The 17955-nt window shown below is 51.2% G+C and overlaps 2 protein-coding genes across 3 annotated transcripts in view; one reads left to right on the top strand and one right to left on the bottom strand.

Moving 5' to 3' along the window:
- Positions 1-17955, top strand: part of LOC119954936 (sulfotransferase 1C2-like) — a 196341-nt gene that overhangs the window by 176677 nt on the left and 1709 nt on the right. The gene's annotated exons all lie outside the window — the stretch shown is intronic.
- The window catches only part of LOC119954944 (sulfotransferase 1C2-like), a 143751-nt gene continuing 136205 nt past the window's right edge, over positions 10410-17955 (bottom strand). The window contains exons 7-9 of the mRNA XM_038780680.1: positions 16570-16664; positions 13390-13570; positions 10410-10567 (exon numbers count right to left, since the gene is read on the bottom strand). Coding sequence (XP_038636608.1) covers positions 10455-10567; positions 13390-13570; positions 16570-16664 — 389 coding nt within the window. The 3' untranslated portion in view covers positions 10410-10454. The remainder of the gene's footprint in view (positions 10568-13389; positions 13571-16569; positions 16665-17955) is intronic.

The following is a 17955-nucleotide window of genomic DNA, read 5'->3' as shown; positions in this document are numbered from 1 at the left end:
ACTGGTGTCTCGCAGTCCCCTCCCTCTCTCAGGGAGATATCTGTACACTGACTTGTGTCTCTCAGTCCTCTCTCTCTCAGGGAGATATCTGTACACTGACTGGTGTCTCTCAGTCCCCTCTCTCATGGAGATATCTGTACACTGACTGGAGTCTCTCGGTCCCCTCTCTCTCAGGGAGATATCTGTACACTGACTGGTGTCTCTCAGTCCCCTCTCTTTCTCAGGGAGATATCTGTACACTGACAGGTGTCTCTCAGTCCCCTCTCTGTCAGGGAGATATCTGTACGCTGACTGGTGTCTCTCAGTCCCTCTCTCTCTCAGGGAGATATCTGTACGCTGACTGGTGTCTCTCAGTCCCCTTTCTCTCAGGGTCATATCTGTACAATGACTGGTGTCTCTCAGTCCCCTCTCGCTCAGGGAGATATCTGTACACTGACTGGTGTCTCTCAGTCCCCTCTCTATCTCAGGGAGATATCTGTACACTGACTGGTGTCTCTCAGTCCCCCTCTCTCTCAGGGAGATATCTGTACACTGACTGGTGTCTCTCTGTCCCCTCTCTCTCTCAGAGAGATATCTGTACACTGACTGGTGTCTCTCAGTCCCTCTCTCTCAGGGAGATATCTGTACACTGACTGGTGTCTCTCTGTCCCCTCTGTCTCTCAGAGAGATATCTGTACACTGACTGGTGTCTCTCAGTCCCTCTCTCTGAGGGAGATATCTGTACACTGACTGGTGTCTCTCAGTCCCCCTCTCTCTCAGGGAGATATCTGTACACTGACTGGTGTCTCTCAGTCCCCTCTCTCTCAGGGAGACATCTGTATACTGACTGGTGTCTCTCAGTCCCCACTCTTTCTCTCAGTGAGATATACGTACACTGACTGGTGTCTCCCAGTCCCCTCTCTCTCAGGGAGATATCTGTACACTGACTGGTGTCTCTCAGTCCCTTTTCTCTCCCTCAGGGAGATATCTGTACACTGACTGGTGTCTCTCAGTCCCCTCTCTCTCAGGGAGATATCTGTACACTGACTGGTGTCTCTCAGTCCTCTCGCTCTCTCAGGGAGACATCTGTATACTGACTGGTGTCTCTCAGTCCCCTCTCTCTCAGGGAGATATCTGTACACTGACTGGTGTCTCTCAGTCCTCTCTCTCAGGGAGATAGCTATACTCTGACTGGTGTCTCCCAGTCCCTTCCTCTCTCAGGGAGATATCTGTACACTGACGTGTCTCTCAGTCCCTTCTCTCTCAGGGAGATATCTGAACACTGACTGGTGTCTCTCAGTCCCCTCTCGCTCTCAGGGAGATATCTGTACACTGACTGGTGTCTCTCGGACCCCTCTCACTCAGGGATATATCTGTACACTGACGTGTCTCTCAGTCCCTTCTCTCTCAGGGAGATATCTGAACACTGACTGGTGTCTCTCAGTCCCCTCTCTGTCAGGGAGATATCTGAACGCTGACTGGTGTCTCTCAGTCCCCTCTCTCTCAGGGAGATATCTGTACGCTGACTGGTGTCTCTCAGTCCCCTCTCTCTCTCAGTGAGATAACTGTACGCTGACTGGTGTCTCTCAGTCCCCTCACTCTCTCACGGAGATATCTGTACACTGACTGGTGTCTCTCAGTCCCCTCTTTCTCAGGGAGATATCTGAACACTGACTAGTGTCTCTCAGTCACTTTTCTCTCCCTCAGGGAGATATCTGTACACCGACTGGTGTCTCTCAGTCCCCACTCTCTCAGGGAGATATCTGTACACTGACTGGTGTCTCTCAGTCCCCACTCTCTCAGGGAGATATATGTACACTGACTGGTGTCTCTCAGTCCCCTCTCTCTCAGGGAGATATCTGTACACTGACTGGTGTCTCTCAGTCCTCTCGCTCTCTCAGGGAGATATCTGTACACTGACAGGTGTCTCTCAGTCCCTCTCTCTCAGGGAGATATCTGTACACTGACTGGTGTCTCTCAGTCCCCTCTCTCTCAGGGAGATATATGTACACTGACTGGGGTCTCTCAGTCCCCTCTCTCTCTCAGGAGATATCTGTACTCGACTGGTGTCTCTCAGTCCCCCTCTCTCTCTCAGGGAGATATCTGTACACTGACTGTGTCTCTCAGTCCCCTCTCTCTCAGGGAGATATCTGTACACTGACTGGTGTCTCTCAGTCCCCTCCTCTCTCAGGGAGATATCTGTACACTGACTGGTGTCTCTCAGTCCCCTCCCTCTCTCAGGGCGATATCTGTACACTGACTGGTGTCTCTCAGTCCCTCTCTCTCAGGGAGATATCTGTACACTGACTGGTGTCTCTCAGTCCCTCTCTCTCTCAGGGAGATATCTGTACACTGACTGGTGTCTCTCAGTCCCCTCCCTCTCTCTCAGGGAGATATCTGTACACTGACTGGTGTCTCTCATTCCCCTATCTCTCTCAAGGAGATATATCTAAACTCACTGGTTTCTCTCGGTCCCCTCTCTCTCAGGGAGATATCTGTACACTGACTGGTGTCTCTCAGTCCCCTCCCTCTCTCCCAGGGAGATATCTGTACACTGACTGGTGTCTCCCAGTCCCCTCCCTCTCACAGGGAGATATCTGTACACTGACTAGTGTCTCTCAGTCCTCTCTCTCAGGGAGATAGCTATACACTGACTGGTGTCTCTCAGTCACCTCTGTATCAGGGAGGTATCTGTACACTGACTGGTGTCTCTCAGTCCCCTATCTCTCTCAGGGAGATATCTGTACACTGACTGGTGTCTCTCAGTCCCCTCTCTGTCAGGGAGATATCTGTACACTGACAGGTGTCTCTCAGTCCCCTCTCTCTGAGGGAGGTATCTGTACACTGACTGGTGTCTCTCGGTCCCCTCTCTCTCAGGGAGATATCTGTACACTGACGTGTCTCTCAGTCCCCTCTCTCTGAGGGAGTTATCTGTACACTGACTGGTGTCTCGCAGTCCCCTCACTCTCTCAGGGAGATATCTGTACACTGACTGGTGTCTCTCAGTCCCCTCTCTCTCAGGGCGATATCTCTACACTGACAGGTGTCTCTCTGTCCCCTCTCTCTCTCAGAGAGATATCTGTACACTGACTGGTGTCTCTCAGTCCCCTCTCTCTGAGGGAGATATCTGTACACTGACTAGTGTCTCTCAGTCCCCTCTCTCTGAGGGAGATATCTGTACACTGACTGGTGTCTCTCAGTCCCCTCTCTCTCAGGGAGATATCTGTACACTGACTGGTGTCTCTCAGTCCCCTCTCTCTCAGGGAGATATCTGTACACTGACTGGTGTCTCTCAGTCCCCTCTCTCTCAGGGAGATATCTGTACACTGACTGGTGTCTCTCAGTCCCCTCTCTCTGGGAGATATCTGTACACTGACTGGTGTCTCTCAGTCCCCTCTCTCAGGGAGATATCTGTACACTGACTGGTGTCTCTCAGTCCCCTCTCTCTCAGGGAGATATCTGTACACTGACTTGTGTCTCTCAGTCCTCTCTCTCTCAGGGAGATAGCTATACACTGACTGGTGTCTCTCGGTCCACTCTCTTTCTCAGGGAGATATCTGTACACTGACAGGTGTCTCTCTGTCCCCTCTCTCTGAGGGAGGTATCTGTACACTGACTGGTGTCTCTCGGTCCCCTCTCTCTCTCAGGGAGATATCTGTACACTGACGTGTCTCTCAGTCCCTTCTCTCTCAGGGAGATATCTGAACACTGACTGGTGTCTCTCAGTCCCCCTCTCTCAGGGAGATATCTGTACACTGACTGGTGTCTCTCATTCTGCTATCTCTCTCAGGGAGATATCTCTAAACTCACTGGTTTCTCTCAGTCCCCTCTCTCTCTCAGGGAGATATCTGTGCACTGACCGGTGTCTCTCAGTCCCCTCTCTCTCTCAGGGATATATCTGTACACTGACGTGTGTCTCTCAGTCCTCTCCTCTCTCAGGGAGATATCTGTACACTGACTGTGTCTCTCAGTCCCTTCTCTCTCAGGGAGATATCTGAACACTGACTGGTGTCTCTCAGTCCCCTCTCGCTCTCAGGGAGATATCTGTACACTGACTGGTGTCTCTCGGACCCCTCTCACTCAGGGATATATCTGTACACTGACGTGTCTCTCAGTCCCTTCTCTCTCAGGGAGATATCTGAACACTGACTGGTGTCTCTCAGTCCACTCTCTGTCAGGGAGATATCTGAACGCTGACTGGTGTCTCTCAGTCCCCTCTCTCTCAGGGAGATATCTGTACGCTGACTGGTGTCTCTCAGTCCCCTCTCTCTCTCAGTGAGATAACTGTACGCTGACTGGTGTCTCTCAGTCCCCTCACTCTCTCACGGAGATATCTGTACACTGACTGGTGTCTCTCAGTCCCCTCTTTCTCAGGGAGATATCTGAACACTGACTAGTGTCTCTCAGTCACTTTTCTCTCCCTCAGGGAGATATCTGTACACCGACTGGTGTCTCTCAGTCCCCACTCTCTCAGGGAGATATCTGTACACTGACTGGTGTCTCTCAGTCCCCACTCTCTCAGGGAGATATATGTACACTGACTGGTGTCTCTCAGTCCCCTCTCTCTCAGGGAGATATCTGTACACTGACTGGTGTCTCTCAGTCCTCTCGCTCTCTCAGGGAGATATCTGTACACTGACTGGTGTCTCTCAGTCAATTTTCTCTCCCTCAGGGAGATATCTGAACACTGACTGGTGTCTCTCAGTCCCCTCTCTCTCAGGGAGATATATGTACACTGACTGGTGTCTCTCAGTCCTCTCTCTCAGGGAGATATCTGTACTCTGCCTGGTGTCTCTCAGTCCCCCCTCTCTCTCTCAGGGAGATATCTGTACACTGACTGTTGTCTCTCAGTCCCCTCTCTCTCAGGGAGATATCTGTACACTGACTGGTGTCTCTCAGTCCCCTCTCTCTCAGGGAGATATCTGTACACTGACTGGTGTCTCCCAGTCCCCTCCCTCTCTCAGGGCGATATCTGTACACTGACTTGTGTCTCTCAGTCCTCTCTCTCAGGGAGATAGCTATACACTGACTGGTGTCTCTCAGTCCTCTCTCTCTCTCAGGGAGATATCTGTACACTGACTAGTGTCTCGCAGTCCCCTGTCTCGCTCTCTCAGGGAGATATTTGTACACTGACTGGTGTCTCTCATTCCCCTATCTCTCTCAAGGAGATATATCTAAACTCACTGGTTTCTCTCGGTCCCCTCTCTCTCAGGGAGATATCTGTACACTGACTGGTGTCTCTCAGTCCCCTCCCTCTCTCCCAGGGAGATATCTGTACACTGACTGGTGTCTCCCAGTCCCCTCCCTCTCACAGGGAGATATCTGTACACTGACTAGTGTCTCTCAGTCCTCTCTCTCAGGGAGATAGCTATACACTGACTGGTGTCTCTCAGTCACCTCTGTATCAGGGAGGTATCTGTACACTGACTGGTGTCTCTCAGTCCCCTATCTCTCTCAGGGAGATATCTGTACACTGACTGGTGTCTCTCAGTCCCCTCTCTGTCAGGGAGATATCTGTACACTGACAGGTGTCTCTCAGTCCCCTCTCTCTGAGGGAGGTATCTGTACACTGACTGGTGTCTCTCGGTCCCCTCTCTCTCAGGGAGATATCTGTACACTGACGTGTCTCTCAGTCCCCTCTCTCTGAGGGAGTTATCTGTACACTGACTGGTGTCTCGCAGTCCCCTCACTCTCTCAGGGAGATATCTGTACACTGACTGGTGTCTCTCAGTCCCCTCTCTCTCAGGGCGATATCTCTACACTGACAGGTGTCTCTCTGTCCCCTCTCTCTCTCAGAGAGATATCTGTACACTGACTGGTGTCTCTCAGTCCCCTCTCTCTGAGGGAGATATCTGTACACTGACTGGTGTCTCTCAGTCCCCTCTCTCTGAGGGAGATATCTGTACACTGACTGGTGTCTCTCAGTCCCCTCTCTCTCAGGGAGATATCTGTACACTGACTGGTGTCTCTCAGTCCCCTCTCTCTCAGGGAGATATCTGTACACTGACTGGTGTCTCTCAGTCCCCTCTCTCTCAGGGAGATATCTGTACACTGACTGGTGTCTCTCAGTCCCCTCTCTCTGGGAGATATCTGTACACTGACTGGTGTCTCTCAGTCCCCTCTCTCAGGGAGATATCTGTACACTGACTGGTGTCTCTCAGTCCCCTCTCTCTCAGGGAGATATCTGTACACTGACTTGTGTCTCTCAGTCCTCTCTCTCTCAGGGAGATAGCTATACACTGACTGGTGTCTCTCGGTCCACTCTCTTTCTCTGGGAGATATCTGTACACTGACAGGTGTCTCTCTGTCCCCTCTCTCTGAGGGAGGTATCTGTACACTGACTGGTGTCTCTCGGTCCCCTCTCTCTCTCAGGGAGATATCTGTACACTGACGTGTCTCTCAGTCCCTTCTCTCTCAGGGAGATATCTGAACACTGACTGGTGTCTCTCAGTCCCCTCTCTCAGGGAGATATCTGTACACTGACTGGTGTCTCTCATTCTGCTATCTCTCTCAGGGAGATATCTCTAAACTCACTGGTTTCTCTCAGTCCCCTCTCTCTCTCAGGGAGATATCTGTGCACTGACCGGTGTCTCTCAGTCCCCTCTCTCTCTCAGGGATATATCTGTACACTGACTTGTGTCTCTCAGTCCTCTCTCTCTCAGGGAGATAGCTATACACTGACTGGTGTCTCTCAGTCACCTCTGTATCAGGGAGGTATCTGTACACTGACTGGTGTCTCTCAGTCCCCTATCTGTCTCGGGGAGATATCTGTACACTGACTGGTGATTCTCAGTCCCCTATCTCTCTCAGGGAAGTATCTGTACACTGACTGGTATCTCACAGTCCCCTCTCTCTCAGGGAGATGTCTGTAAACTGACTGGTGTCTCTCAGTCCCCTCTCTCTCTCTCAGGGAGATATCTGTACACTGACTGGTGTCTCTCAGTCCCCTCTCTCTCAGGGAGATATCTGTACACTGACTGGTGTCTCTCAGTCCTCTCGCTCTCTCAGGGAGACATCTGTATACTGACTGGTGTCTCTCAGTCCCCTCTCTCTCAGGGAGATATACGTACACTGACTGGTGTCTCTCAGTCCTCTCTCTCAGGGAGATAGCTATACTCTGACTGGTGTCTCCCAGTCCCCTCCCTCTCTCAGGGAGATATCTGTACACTGACGTGTCTCTCAGTCCCTTCTCTCTCAGGGAGATATCTGAACACTGACTGGTGTCTCTCAGTCCCCTCTCGCTCTCAGGGAGATATCTGTACACTGACTGGTGTCTCTCGGTCCCCTCTCACTCAGGGATATATCTGTACACTGACGTGTCTCTCAGTCCCTTCTCTCTCAGGGAGATATCTGAACACTGACTGGTGTCTCTCAGTCCCCTCTCTGTCAGGGAGATATCTGAACGCTGACTGGTGTCTCTCAGTCCCCTCTCTCTCAGGGAGATATCTGTACGCTGACTGGTGTCTCTCAGTCCCCTCTCTCTCTCAGTGAGATAACTGTACGCTGACTGGTGTCTCTCAGTCCCCTCACTCTCTCACGGAGATATCTGTACACTGACTGGTGTCTCTCAGTCCCCTCTCTCTCAGGGAGATATCTGAACACTGACTAGTGTCTCTCAGTCACTTTTCTCTCCCTCAGGGAGATATCTGTACACCGACTGGTGTCTCTCAGTCCCCACTCTCTCAGGGAGATATCTGTACACTGACTGGTGTCTCTCAGTCCCCACTCTCTCAGGGAGATATATGTACACTGACTGGTGTCTCTCAGTCCCCTCTCTCTCAGGGAGAGTACACTGACTGGTGTCTCTCAGTCCTCACGCTCTCTCAGGGAGATATCTGTACACTGACTGGTGTCTCTCAGTCACTTTTCTCTCCCTCAGGGAGATATCTGTACACTGACTGGTGTCTCTCAGTCCCCTCTCTCTCAGGGAGATATATGTACACTGACTGGTGTCTCTCAGTCCTCTCTCTCAGGGAGATATCTGTACTCTGCCTGGTGTCTCTCAGTCCCCCCTCTCTCTCTCAGGGACATATCTGTACACTGACTGTTGTCTCTCAGTCCCCTCTCTCTCAGGGAGATATCTGTACACTGACTGGTGTCTCTCAGTCCCCTCTCTCTCAGGGAGATATCTGTACACTGACTGGTGTCTCCCAGTCCCCTCCCTCTCTCAGGGCGATATCTGTACACTGACTTGTGTCTCTCAGTCCTCTCTCTCAGGGAGATAGCTATACACTGACTGGTGTCTCTCAGTCCTCTCTCTCTCTCTCAGGGAGATATCTGTACACTGACTAGTGTCTCGCAGTCCCCTGTCTCGCTCTCTCAGGGAGATATCTGTACACTGACTGGTGTCTCTCATTCCCCTATCTCTCTCAAGGAGATATATCTAAACTCACTGGTTTCTCTCGGTCCCCTCTCTCTCAGGGAGATATCTGTACACTGACTGGTGTCTCTCAGTCCCCTCCCTCTCTCCCAGGGAGATATCTGTACACTGACTGGTGTCTCCCAGTCCCCTCCCTCTCTCAGGGAGATATCTGTACACTGACTTGTGTCTCTCAGTCCTCTCTCTCAGGGAGATAGCTATACACTGACTGGTGTCTCTCAGTCACCTCTGTATCAGGGAGGTATCTGTACACTGACTGGTGTCTCTCAGTCCCCTATCTCTCTCAGGGAGATATCTGTACACTGACTGGTGTCTCTCAGTCCCCTCTCTGTCAGGGAGATATCTGTACACTGACAGGTGTCTCTCAGTCCCCTCTCTCTGAGGGAGGTATCTGTACACTGACTGGTGTCTCTCGGTCCCCTCTCTCTCAGGGAGATATCTGTACACTGACGTGTCTCTCAGTCCCCTCTCTCTGAGGGAGTTATCTGTACACTGACTGGTGTCTCGCAGTCCCCTCACTCTCTCAGGGAGATATCTGTACACTGACTGGTGTCTCTCAGTCCCCTCTCTCTCAGGGCGATATCTCTACACTGACAGGTGTCTCTCTGTCCCCTCTCTCTCTCAGAGAGATATCTGTACACTGACTGGTGTCTCTCAGTCCCCTCTCTCTCAGGGAGATATCTGTACACTGACTAGTGTCTCTCAGTCCCCTCTCTCTCAGGGAGATATCTGTACACTGACTGGTGTCTCTCAGTCCCCTCTCTCTCAGGGAGATATCTGTACACTGACTGGTGTCTCTCAGTCCCCTCTCTCTCAGGGAGATATCTGTACACTGACTGGTGTCTCTCAGTCCCCTCTCTCTCAGGGAGATATCTGTACACTGACTGGTGTCTCTCAGTCCCCTCTCTCTGGGAGATATCTGTACACTGACTGGTGTCTCTCAGTCCCCTCTCTCAGGGAGATATCTGTACACTGACTGGTGTCTCTCAGTCCCCTCTCTCTCAGGGAGATATCTGTACACTGACTTGTGTCTCTCAGTCCTCTCTCTCTCAGGGAGATAGCTATACACTGACTGGTGTCTCTCGGTCCACTCTCTTTCTCAGGGAGATATCTGTACACTGACAGGTGAATCTCTGTCCCCTCTCTCTGAGGGAGGTATCTGTACACTGACTGGTGTCTCTCGGTCCCCTCTCTCTCTCAGGGAGATATCTGTACACTGACGTGTCTCTCAGTCCCTTCTCTCTCAGGGAGATATCTGAACACTGACTGGTGTCTCTCAGTCCCCTCTCTCAGGGAGATATCTGTACACTGACTGGTGTCTCTCATTCTGCTATCTCTCTCAGGGAGATATCTCTAAACTCACTGGTTTCTCTCAGTCCCCTCTCTCTCTCAGGGAGATATCTGTGCACTGACCGGTGTCTCTCAGTCCCCTCTCTCTCTCAGGGAGATATCTGTACACTGACTTGTGTCTCTCAGTCCTCTCTCTCTCAGGGAGATAGCTATACACTGACTGGTGTCTCTCAGTCACCTCTGTATTCAGGGAGGTATCTGTACACTGACTGGTGTCTCTCAGTCCCCTATCTGTCTCGGGGAGATATCTGTACACTGACTGGTGATTCTCAGTCCCCTATCTCTCTCAGGGAAGTATCTGTACACTGACTGGTATCTCACAGTCCCCTCTCTCTCAGGGAGATGTCTGTAAACTGACTGGTGTCTCTCAGTCCCCTCTCTCTCTCTCAGGGAGATATCTGTACACTGACTGGTGTCTCTCAGTCCCCTATCTCTCTCAGGGAGATATCTGTGCACTGACTGGTGTCTCTCAGTCCCCTCTCTCTCAGGGAGATATCTGTACACTGACTGCTGTCTCTCAGTCCCCCCTCTCTCTCAGGGAGATATCTGTACACTGACTGGTGTCTCTCAGTCCCCCCTCTTTCTCAGGGAGATATCTGTACACTGACTGCTGTCTCTTAGTCCCCTCACTCTCTCAGGGAGATATCTGTAATCTGTTCATTGATGGATCAGAGTTGATGTGAAATAATCTGAGTTTGTGTTTTTGGTGATTGGAGAAGTTTATTTGCTTTATCGCTCAGAGTGGTTACAGGACGTTGCGAAACTTCAGTGAGCTGTAACCCATCTGTCTCTCATAGTGTTCATCAAAATCTTCATTCTGAGACACTGTGAAGTGATTCTTCCAGTCTCCAACCTCACCTGTCAGAGAGAGAGAGAGAGAGAGTGAGTCAGAGTGAGGGAGAGAGAGCGGGAGAGAGACAAAGAGAGAGACAGTGAGATAGAGAGAGAGAGTGAGTCAGAGTGACTGAGAGAGAGAGAGACAGATAGAGTGAGTCAGAGTGAGGGAGAGAGAGAGAGGGAGGGAGACACAGACAGGGAGAGAGAGTGAGAAGCCACAAGTGAGAGAGAGAGACAAAGAGAGAGTGAGATGATGAGACAGAGAAGGAGACAGTGAAGGAGACAGAGAGATGTATAGACAGTAAATATTGAGAGGAATTGAGGCAGAGATACAAAGAGAGAGGGAGTGGGAGAGAGAGACAGAGAGAGAGAGATAACCAGAGTGTGCGATGGGACAGAGAGAGAGAGATAGTGTGAGGGAAGCTGAGAGAGGGACAGAGAGAGAGAGTGGGAAAGAGAGAGGGAGAGAGTGGGAAAGAGAGAGGGAGAGTTGGAAAATGAAAAGTGAGATAGTGGGAAAGAGAAAGGGAGAGAGTGGGAAAGAGAGAGGGAGAGAGAAAGGGAGTGGGAGAGAGAGTGGGAAAGAGAGAGGGAGAGAGAGGGAAAGAGAGTGGGAAAGAGAGAGGGAGAGTTGGAAATAGAGAGGGAGAGAGAGGGAAAGAGAGTGGGAAAGAGAGAGGGAAAGAGAGAGGGAAAGAGAGAGGGAGAGAGTGGGGAAGAGAGAGGGAGAGAGAGCTAGAGAGAGAGAGGGAGAGAGTGGGAAAGGGAGAGGGAGAGAGAGGGAGAGAGAGAGAGTGAGTGGGAAAGAGAGGGAGAGAGCGGGAGAGAGTGTGGGAGAGTGGGAAAGAGAGAGGGGGAGAGAGAGAGAGAGAGAGGGAGAGTGGGAAAGAGAGAGGGAGAGAGAGGGAAAGCGAGGGAGAGAGTGGGAATGAGAGAGAGAGAGGGAGAGGGAAAGAGAGAGAGAGAGAGAGAGAGGGAGAGAATGGGAAAGAGAGAGGGAGAGAGAGAGGGAGTGGGAAAGAGAGAGGGAGAGAGTGGGGAAGAGAGAAGGAGAGAGAGAGAGAGAAAGTGGGAAAGAGAGAGAGTGGAAAGAGAGAGGGAGAGAGAGGAGAGAGAGAGGGAGAGAGAGGGAGAGAGAGGGAGAGAGGGAAAGAGAGAGGGAGAGAGAGGGAGAGAGAGGGAAAGAGAGAGGGAAAGAGAGAGGTAGAGAGGGAGAGAGAGAGGGAGAGAGAGGGAAAGAGAGAGGGAGAGAGAGGGAGAAATAGTGGGAAAGAGAGAGATTGAGTGGGAAAGAGAGAGGAAGAGAGAGAGGGAGAGAGAGAGGGAGAGAAAGTGGGAAGGAGAGAGAGAGGGAGAGAGAGAGTGGGAGAGAGAGAGGGAGAGAGAGAGTGGGAGAGAGAGAGGGAGAGAGTGGGAAAGAGAGAGGGCGTTGGAAAGAGAGAGAGTGAGGGAGAGAGAGAGAGAGAGAGAGTAAGAAAGTGAGAGGGAGAGAGTGGGAAAGAGAGAGGGAGAGAGAGAGGGAGAGAGAGAGAGAGAGTGGGAAAGAGAGAGAGAGAGAGTGGGAAAGAGAGAGAGAGTGGGAAAGAGAGAAGGAGAGAGAGAGTGGGAAAGAGAGAGGGAGAGAGTGAGGGAGAGAGAGCGAGTGTGGGAAAGAGAGAGGGAGAGTGGGAAAGAGAGTGGGAGAGAGTGGGAAAGAGAGAAGGAGAGAGTGGGAAAGAGAGAGGGAGAGAGAGGGAAAGAGAGGAGAGAGTGGGAAAGAGAGAGGAAGAGAGATGGAGAGTGGGAAAGAGAGAGGGAGAGAGAGGGAAAGAGAGAGGGAGGGAAAGAGAGAGGGAGGGAGAGTGTCAATATATTTGGGTGTCATTCCCGTGCTGATGTGTTTGCCTTTTCCTCTTCCCATCCATTCCCTCCCTGGGATCCACATTCCCCTCGCCCCCTGTTGACGGAGGCTTGGCGACTTCCTGCAGTGTCTCTGGCCAATGGTAGCCCCCCAGGATGTTGACAGTGGGGGATTCAGCGATGGTGATGTCATTGAATGTCAAGGGGAGATGGATTTGGACATGGACGGCTTCAGTGTCTGAGGAGTTGTGAATGGGGCTGAACATTGTGCAGTCAGCAGCGAACATCCCCACTTCGGACCTTACGATGGAGGGAAGGTCATTGATGAAGCAGCTTTAGGTGGTTGGGTCCAAGGACACTCATCATCGCCCCTTGATATTTGAAGGCATTCCCATCGCTGAATTCCCCCATCAACATCCTGGGGGTTCCCATTGATCAGAAACTGAACTGGACCCAGCCATATAAACACTGCGGCTCCCAGAGCAGGTCAGAGGCTGGGAATCCTGCGGAGAGTAACTCACCTCCTGACTCCCCTCCAAAGCCTGTCCACCATCTACAAGGACACAAGTCAGGAGTGTGATGGGACCCTCTCCAGTTGCCAGTGTAATAATCTTGTTCTAGAACACTTGTAGCTAAAGCTATCAATGATTTATTAACCGCCAGCGATGCCCCACATCCCGTGAATGATTTAGTACAAAGGTGGGACTTACAGCTTGAGCCTTTCCTTGTGTGTGTGTTTGTGTGTGTGTGTGTGTGTGTGTGTGTGAGGAGAGGGAGACAGTGTCTCAGGGAGCCGCCCCGCATGCTCTACATTGACCCTTCTCAATGGCTGGATCGTCTCTCCCAGCCCAGAATGGAGGCCGTTCATGGGGTCGGTTCAGGGGAGGCCCAATCCGGCCTACCCGGAAAGGCTGGGCCCAGGGGAGGTCTGGGCATAGGGCCCCAGAGGGTGAAAGGTCAATCCCGATCACCCCGCTCTCTCACCCTTGACCCTTGGAACCTACCTTTGCGCATGAACCTGGAGATGTTCTGATTCATGATGTGTTTCGGGATGGTGGTGTAATTGGCCATCGGATTGTCCTTCATGACCTTGAAGGAGGAAAGGTGAACGATCTTCTCAATGACGTCCTCTTCCAGAACCTTCTCCATGAACTCAGCTACCTTCAGAATCTCCCGTCTTGGATTCTATAGGGTGGGAATGGACCGGAGTTAGAGACCTCATGGGTCAGTGAGACAAGGGGGACCGAGAAACCAGGCCTGGGGTCAGGGGTCAGTGAGACAGGGGGTCCGAGAAACCAGACCCAGGGGTCAGTGAGATGGGAGGACCGAGAAACCAGACCCAGGGTCAGGGGTCAGTGAGACAGGAGGACCGAGAAACCAGACCCAGGGTCAGGGGTCAGTGAGACAGGGGGAAGGAGGAACCAGACCCGGGGTCAGTGAGACGGGAGGACCGAGAAACCAGCCCCAGGGTCAGGGGTCAGTGAGACAGGGGGACCGAGAAACCAGACCCAGGGGTCAGTGAGATGGGAGGACCGAGAAACCAGACCCAGGGTCAGGGGTCAGTGAGACAGGAGGACCGAGAAACCAGACCCAGGGTCAGGGGTCAGTGAGACAGGGGGACGGAGGAACCAGACCCAGGGTCAGTGAGACGGGAGGACCGAGAAACCAGACCTGGGGTCAGGGGTGAGTGAGACAGGGGACCGAGAAACCAGACCCAGGGGTCAGTGAGACGGGAGGACCGAGAAACCAGACCCAGGGTCAGGGGTCAGTGAGACAGGGGACCGAGAAACCAGACCCAGGGGTCAGTGAGACGGGAGGACCGAGAAACCAGACCCATAGTCAGGGGTCAGTGAGACAGGGGGACGGAGAGACGTGACCGGGGTCAAGGGAAAAGCGACTGACCACCCGGACCAGGGGTCAGATGTCAGTGAGGGAGACGCTGACTGTCCAAATGAGTGTAGGCTCAAGGGGAGAGGAACTGACCATCCACACCCAGCTCAGTGAGAGGTGCTGATCACCCAGTCCAGGGGTCAGAGGTCAGTGAGTGATGCACTGAACTCTCACCCTGAACAATTTCATGTTTCTCTCTGTCTCTCTCTCTCTCTCTCTCTCTGTCTCTCCCTCTCTGCCTCTCTCTCTTTCTCTCTCTCTCTGTCACTCTCTCTCTCTCTCTCTATCCCGCTCTCCCTGTCTCTGTCTGTCTCTCTCTCTCACACTGTGTGTCTTTCTCTGTCTGTCTGTCTCTCTCTCTCCCTCCCTCTCTGTCTGTCTCTCTCTCTCTCTGTCTCTCTGTGTGTGTCTCTCTCTCTCTCTTTCACCATCTCTCTCTCTCACTGTCTCTCTCTCTCACTGTCTCTCTGTGTGTGTCTCTCTCTCGTCACGAGACCCTGTACGAGCGTGTGGTCAGTTCCAGCCCCCTCCACCCGGGGTCGCAACATCAGTGAATTAACCAATAATTCTGATTCACTTTTCGAGATTCTTGCCCGAGACGTCTGCAATCAGATGCAGACTCCAGATTTATAAGTAAAAACATTAACAAACTATTTATTAATAACAAGAGGAAAAGATGAATATATGAAAAGTAATAACAGAACAATGGTCTAACAATCGGCCTAATCTCAAATCCACGTCCCATCCTCCACCCATACACACACAAGACAGACACACACGGCGGGAATGGGGGGGAAAGGTTTAAACTGAAACAGGATTAATAATTATGAGATTGTTCTTTGCTGCCGATGTACTCTTTGTACTCAGCGATCTCCTGATCATGTATCCAATCAGAAACTGGAGGTTGTAGAAAGCTCTCTAAATCAGCAGGCAGAGAGAGAGAGATTCAAAGCTGCCTGGTGCCTGGATATATTCACAGCGCACACCCTAAACAATCTGGCACTCTTCACAAGATCCGCCTTCCATCTGGAACTTTCTGTCTGGCCCCCACCAATCACAGACCCCAATAGGAAATGGTACATTTCCTGATTGGCTGCTTGCCAAGTCTATCAAATCATCATCACCGGTTCTGCCTCAGAATCGGAAGGGGATGTCTCGGCCTGGTCCATCACGATCGGCATTCCAACTCTGCCCAAAATCTATAAAACAGAAAACCCAGATGGTGTAGTGAGGCTGTAGCAGCTTAACCAGAAGACAGGCAGCAGGGAGGGGGGTACAACAGTACCTTAACAATACCTCTCTCTCTGTTGTCGTGCTGTTCAGCTTCGGGTAACACGGACTGCAACACGATGCAGTTACCTGTCAAGTAGACACTAAACGTGGGCGTTGGTTCAATAAGATTTATTGAACTTCAGTAACGAAGCACACAGCTGCCTGTGGGTTGACTCTCTGCTACTCTCAGTAAACTAACACTAACTATCTAGACCAGGCTAGCTCTGAACCACGTGTAGAAGGTGTTGAATGATTTGTACACCCTGACTGTCACTACAGTTGTCACCAGTGGAAAGAGGTGGAGTGCTGATGTCTCATGTGTTTTGTAGGTGGAAGCCGCCCTCTGGTGTTCTGTCTGGTGATTGGTTGTGTTCTTTCCTGTATGTTGACTGGCTCACCTGGGTGCCTGTCACTGCCTGCTCTTACATCATGATGTGCGTGGGTGACTATTATGACAGCTGTCTCATCTCTCGCGCTGACTTACTCTCTCTTTGTCTATCTTTCTCTCATCTCACTCTTGCTCTCGCTGTCTCTATCTCTCGCTGTCTCTATCTCTCCCTGTCTCTATCTCTCCCTGTCTCTATCTCTCCCTTTCTATCTCCCGCTGCCTCTATCTTTCGCTGTCTCTATCTCTCGCTGCCTCTATCTCTCGCTGTCTCTATCTCTCCCTGTCTCTATCTCCCGCTGCCTCTATCTCTCGCTGTCTCTATCTCTCGCTGCCTCTATCTCTCGCTGTCTCTGTCTCCCGCTGCCTCTATCTCCCGCTGCCTCTATCTCTCGCTGCCTCTATCTCTCGCTGTCTCTATCTCTCGCTGCCTCTATCTCTCGCTGTGTCTATCTCTTGCTGTCTCTGTCTGCCGCAGCCTCTATCTCTCGCTGTCTCTATCTCTCGCTGTTTCTGTGTCTCTCTCTCGTGACTCCCTCTCTCTCTCTCTCTCTCCCCCCCACCCGCCTCCCTCACACAATATTACACCCTCGGACACTCATCCTCCTCCACACTCGGTCCCTCCCGCTGCCGTTACCTCCTTTATATCCTCATAGAAGAGGAAGAGAATCCGATGTTTGTTCTTCGCTTCCCACCATCCTTTCACATGGTCGTACCAGGGACCGAAGCTCACTGAAACAGAGCAAGAACAGGCACAGTAAGATCCCATTGAGATTCTCCCTGTTCCCAAAGACAAGAACAGGGACAGTATAATGAAAATCACAAACAGCAGAGGACCCAGAACTGATCCCTGCGGTACGCCACTGGTAACTGGGCTCCAGGCTGAATATTTGCCATCGCCACCACCACTCTCTGACTTCTATTGGTTAGCCAGTTCATTATCTAACTTGCCAAATTTCCCACTATCCCATGCCTCCTTACTTTCTGCATAAGCCTACCATGGGGAACCTTATCAAATGCCTTACTAAAATCCATGTACACTACATCCACTGCTTTACCTTCATCCACATGCTTGGTCACCTCCTCAAAGAATTCAATAAGACTTGTAAGGCAAGACCTACCCCTCACAAATCCGTGCTGACTATCCCTAATCAAGCAATGCCTTTCCAGATGCTCAGAAATCCTATCCCTCAGTACCCTTTCCATTACTTTGCCTACCACCGAAGTAAGACTAACTGGCCTGTAATTCCCAGAGTTATCCCTATTCCCTTTTTTGAACAGGGGCACGACATTCGCCACTCTCCAATCCTCTGGTACCACCCCTGTTGACAGCGAGGACGAAAAGATCATTGCCAACGGCTCTGCAATTTCATTTCTTGCTTCCCATAGAATCCTTGGATATATCCCGTCAGGCCCGGGGGACTTGTCTATCCTCAAGTTTTTCAAAACGCGCAACACATCTTCCTTCCTGACAAGTATCTCCTCAAGCTTATCAGTCTGCTTCACGCTGTCCTCTCGAGAGCGAGAGATTGAGAGAGACAGAGAGAGTGAGAGAGACAGCGAGAGAGAGAGAGATGGTGAGAGAGACAGAGAGAGAGTGAGAGAGACAGCGTGAGAGAGAGAGAGAGAGAGTGAGAGAGACCGCGAGAGAGAGAGAGAGAGAGAGAGTGAGAGAGACAGAGAGAGAGAGAGAGATGTTATATTCCCTTTGGTGGTAATGTGTCGTGTTCTTTTTCTTTTGTTCCAGAATATTCCATTGAGTTGATGACAAAGAATCCACCAATCATTAGATTGAAATAAAACTAATTTATTGTATGACGATTAATTAAATAAAGTTCACTCACGCTACTGAGCTATAGTCAATAATAAAGTAATATTGAATCTGTCTAGCAGTAATCAATAATCTAACCAGTCACTAATAATAACCTGGTGTAACTGTCTCTAACCTAATCTTCTCCTCATGCTGTTCCCAGCGTTCCTCCCTCACTAACCAATAATCTAACCAGTCACTAATAATAACCTG

This window comes from Scyliorhinus canicula, chromosome 20 (assembly GCF_902713615.1).
Source record: "Scyliorhinus canicula chromosome 20, sScyCan1.1, whole genome shotgun sequence".
In the NCBI taxonomy this organism is placed as follows: Eukaryota; Metazoa; Chordata; class Chondrichthyes; order Carcharhiniformes; family Scyliorhinidae; genus Scyliorhinus; species Scyliorhinus canicula.
The sequence above is the reverse complement of the archived record's forward strand: the minus strand, read 5'-3'. Positions and strand labels throughout refer to the sequence as shown.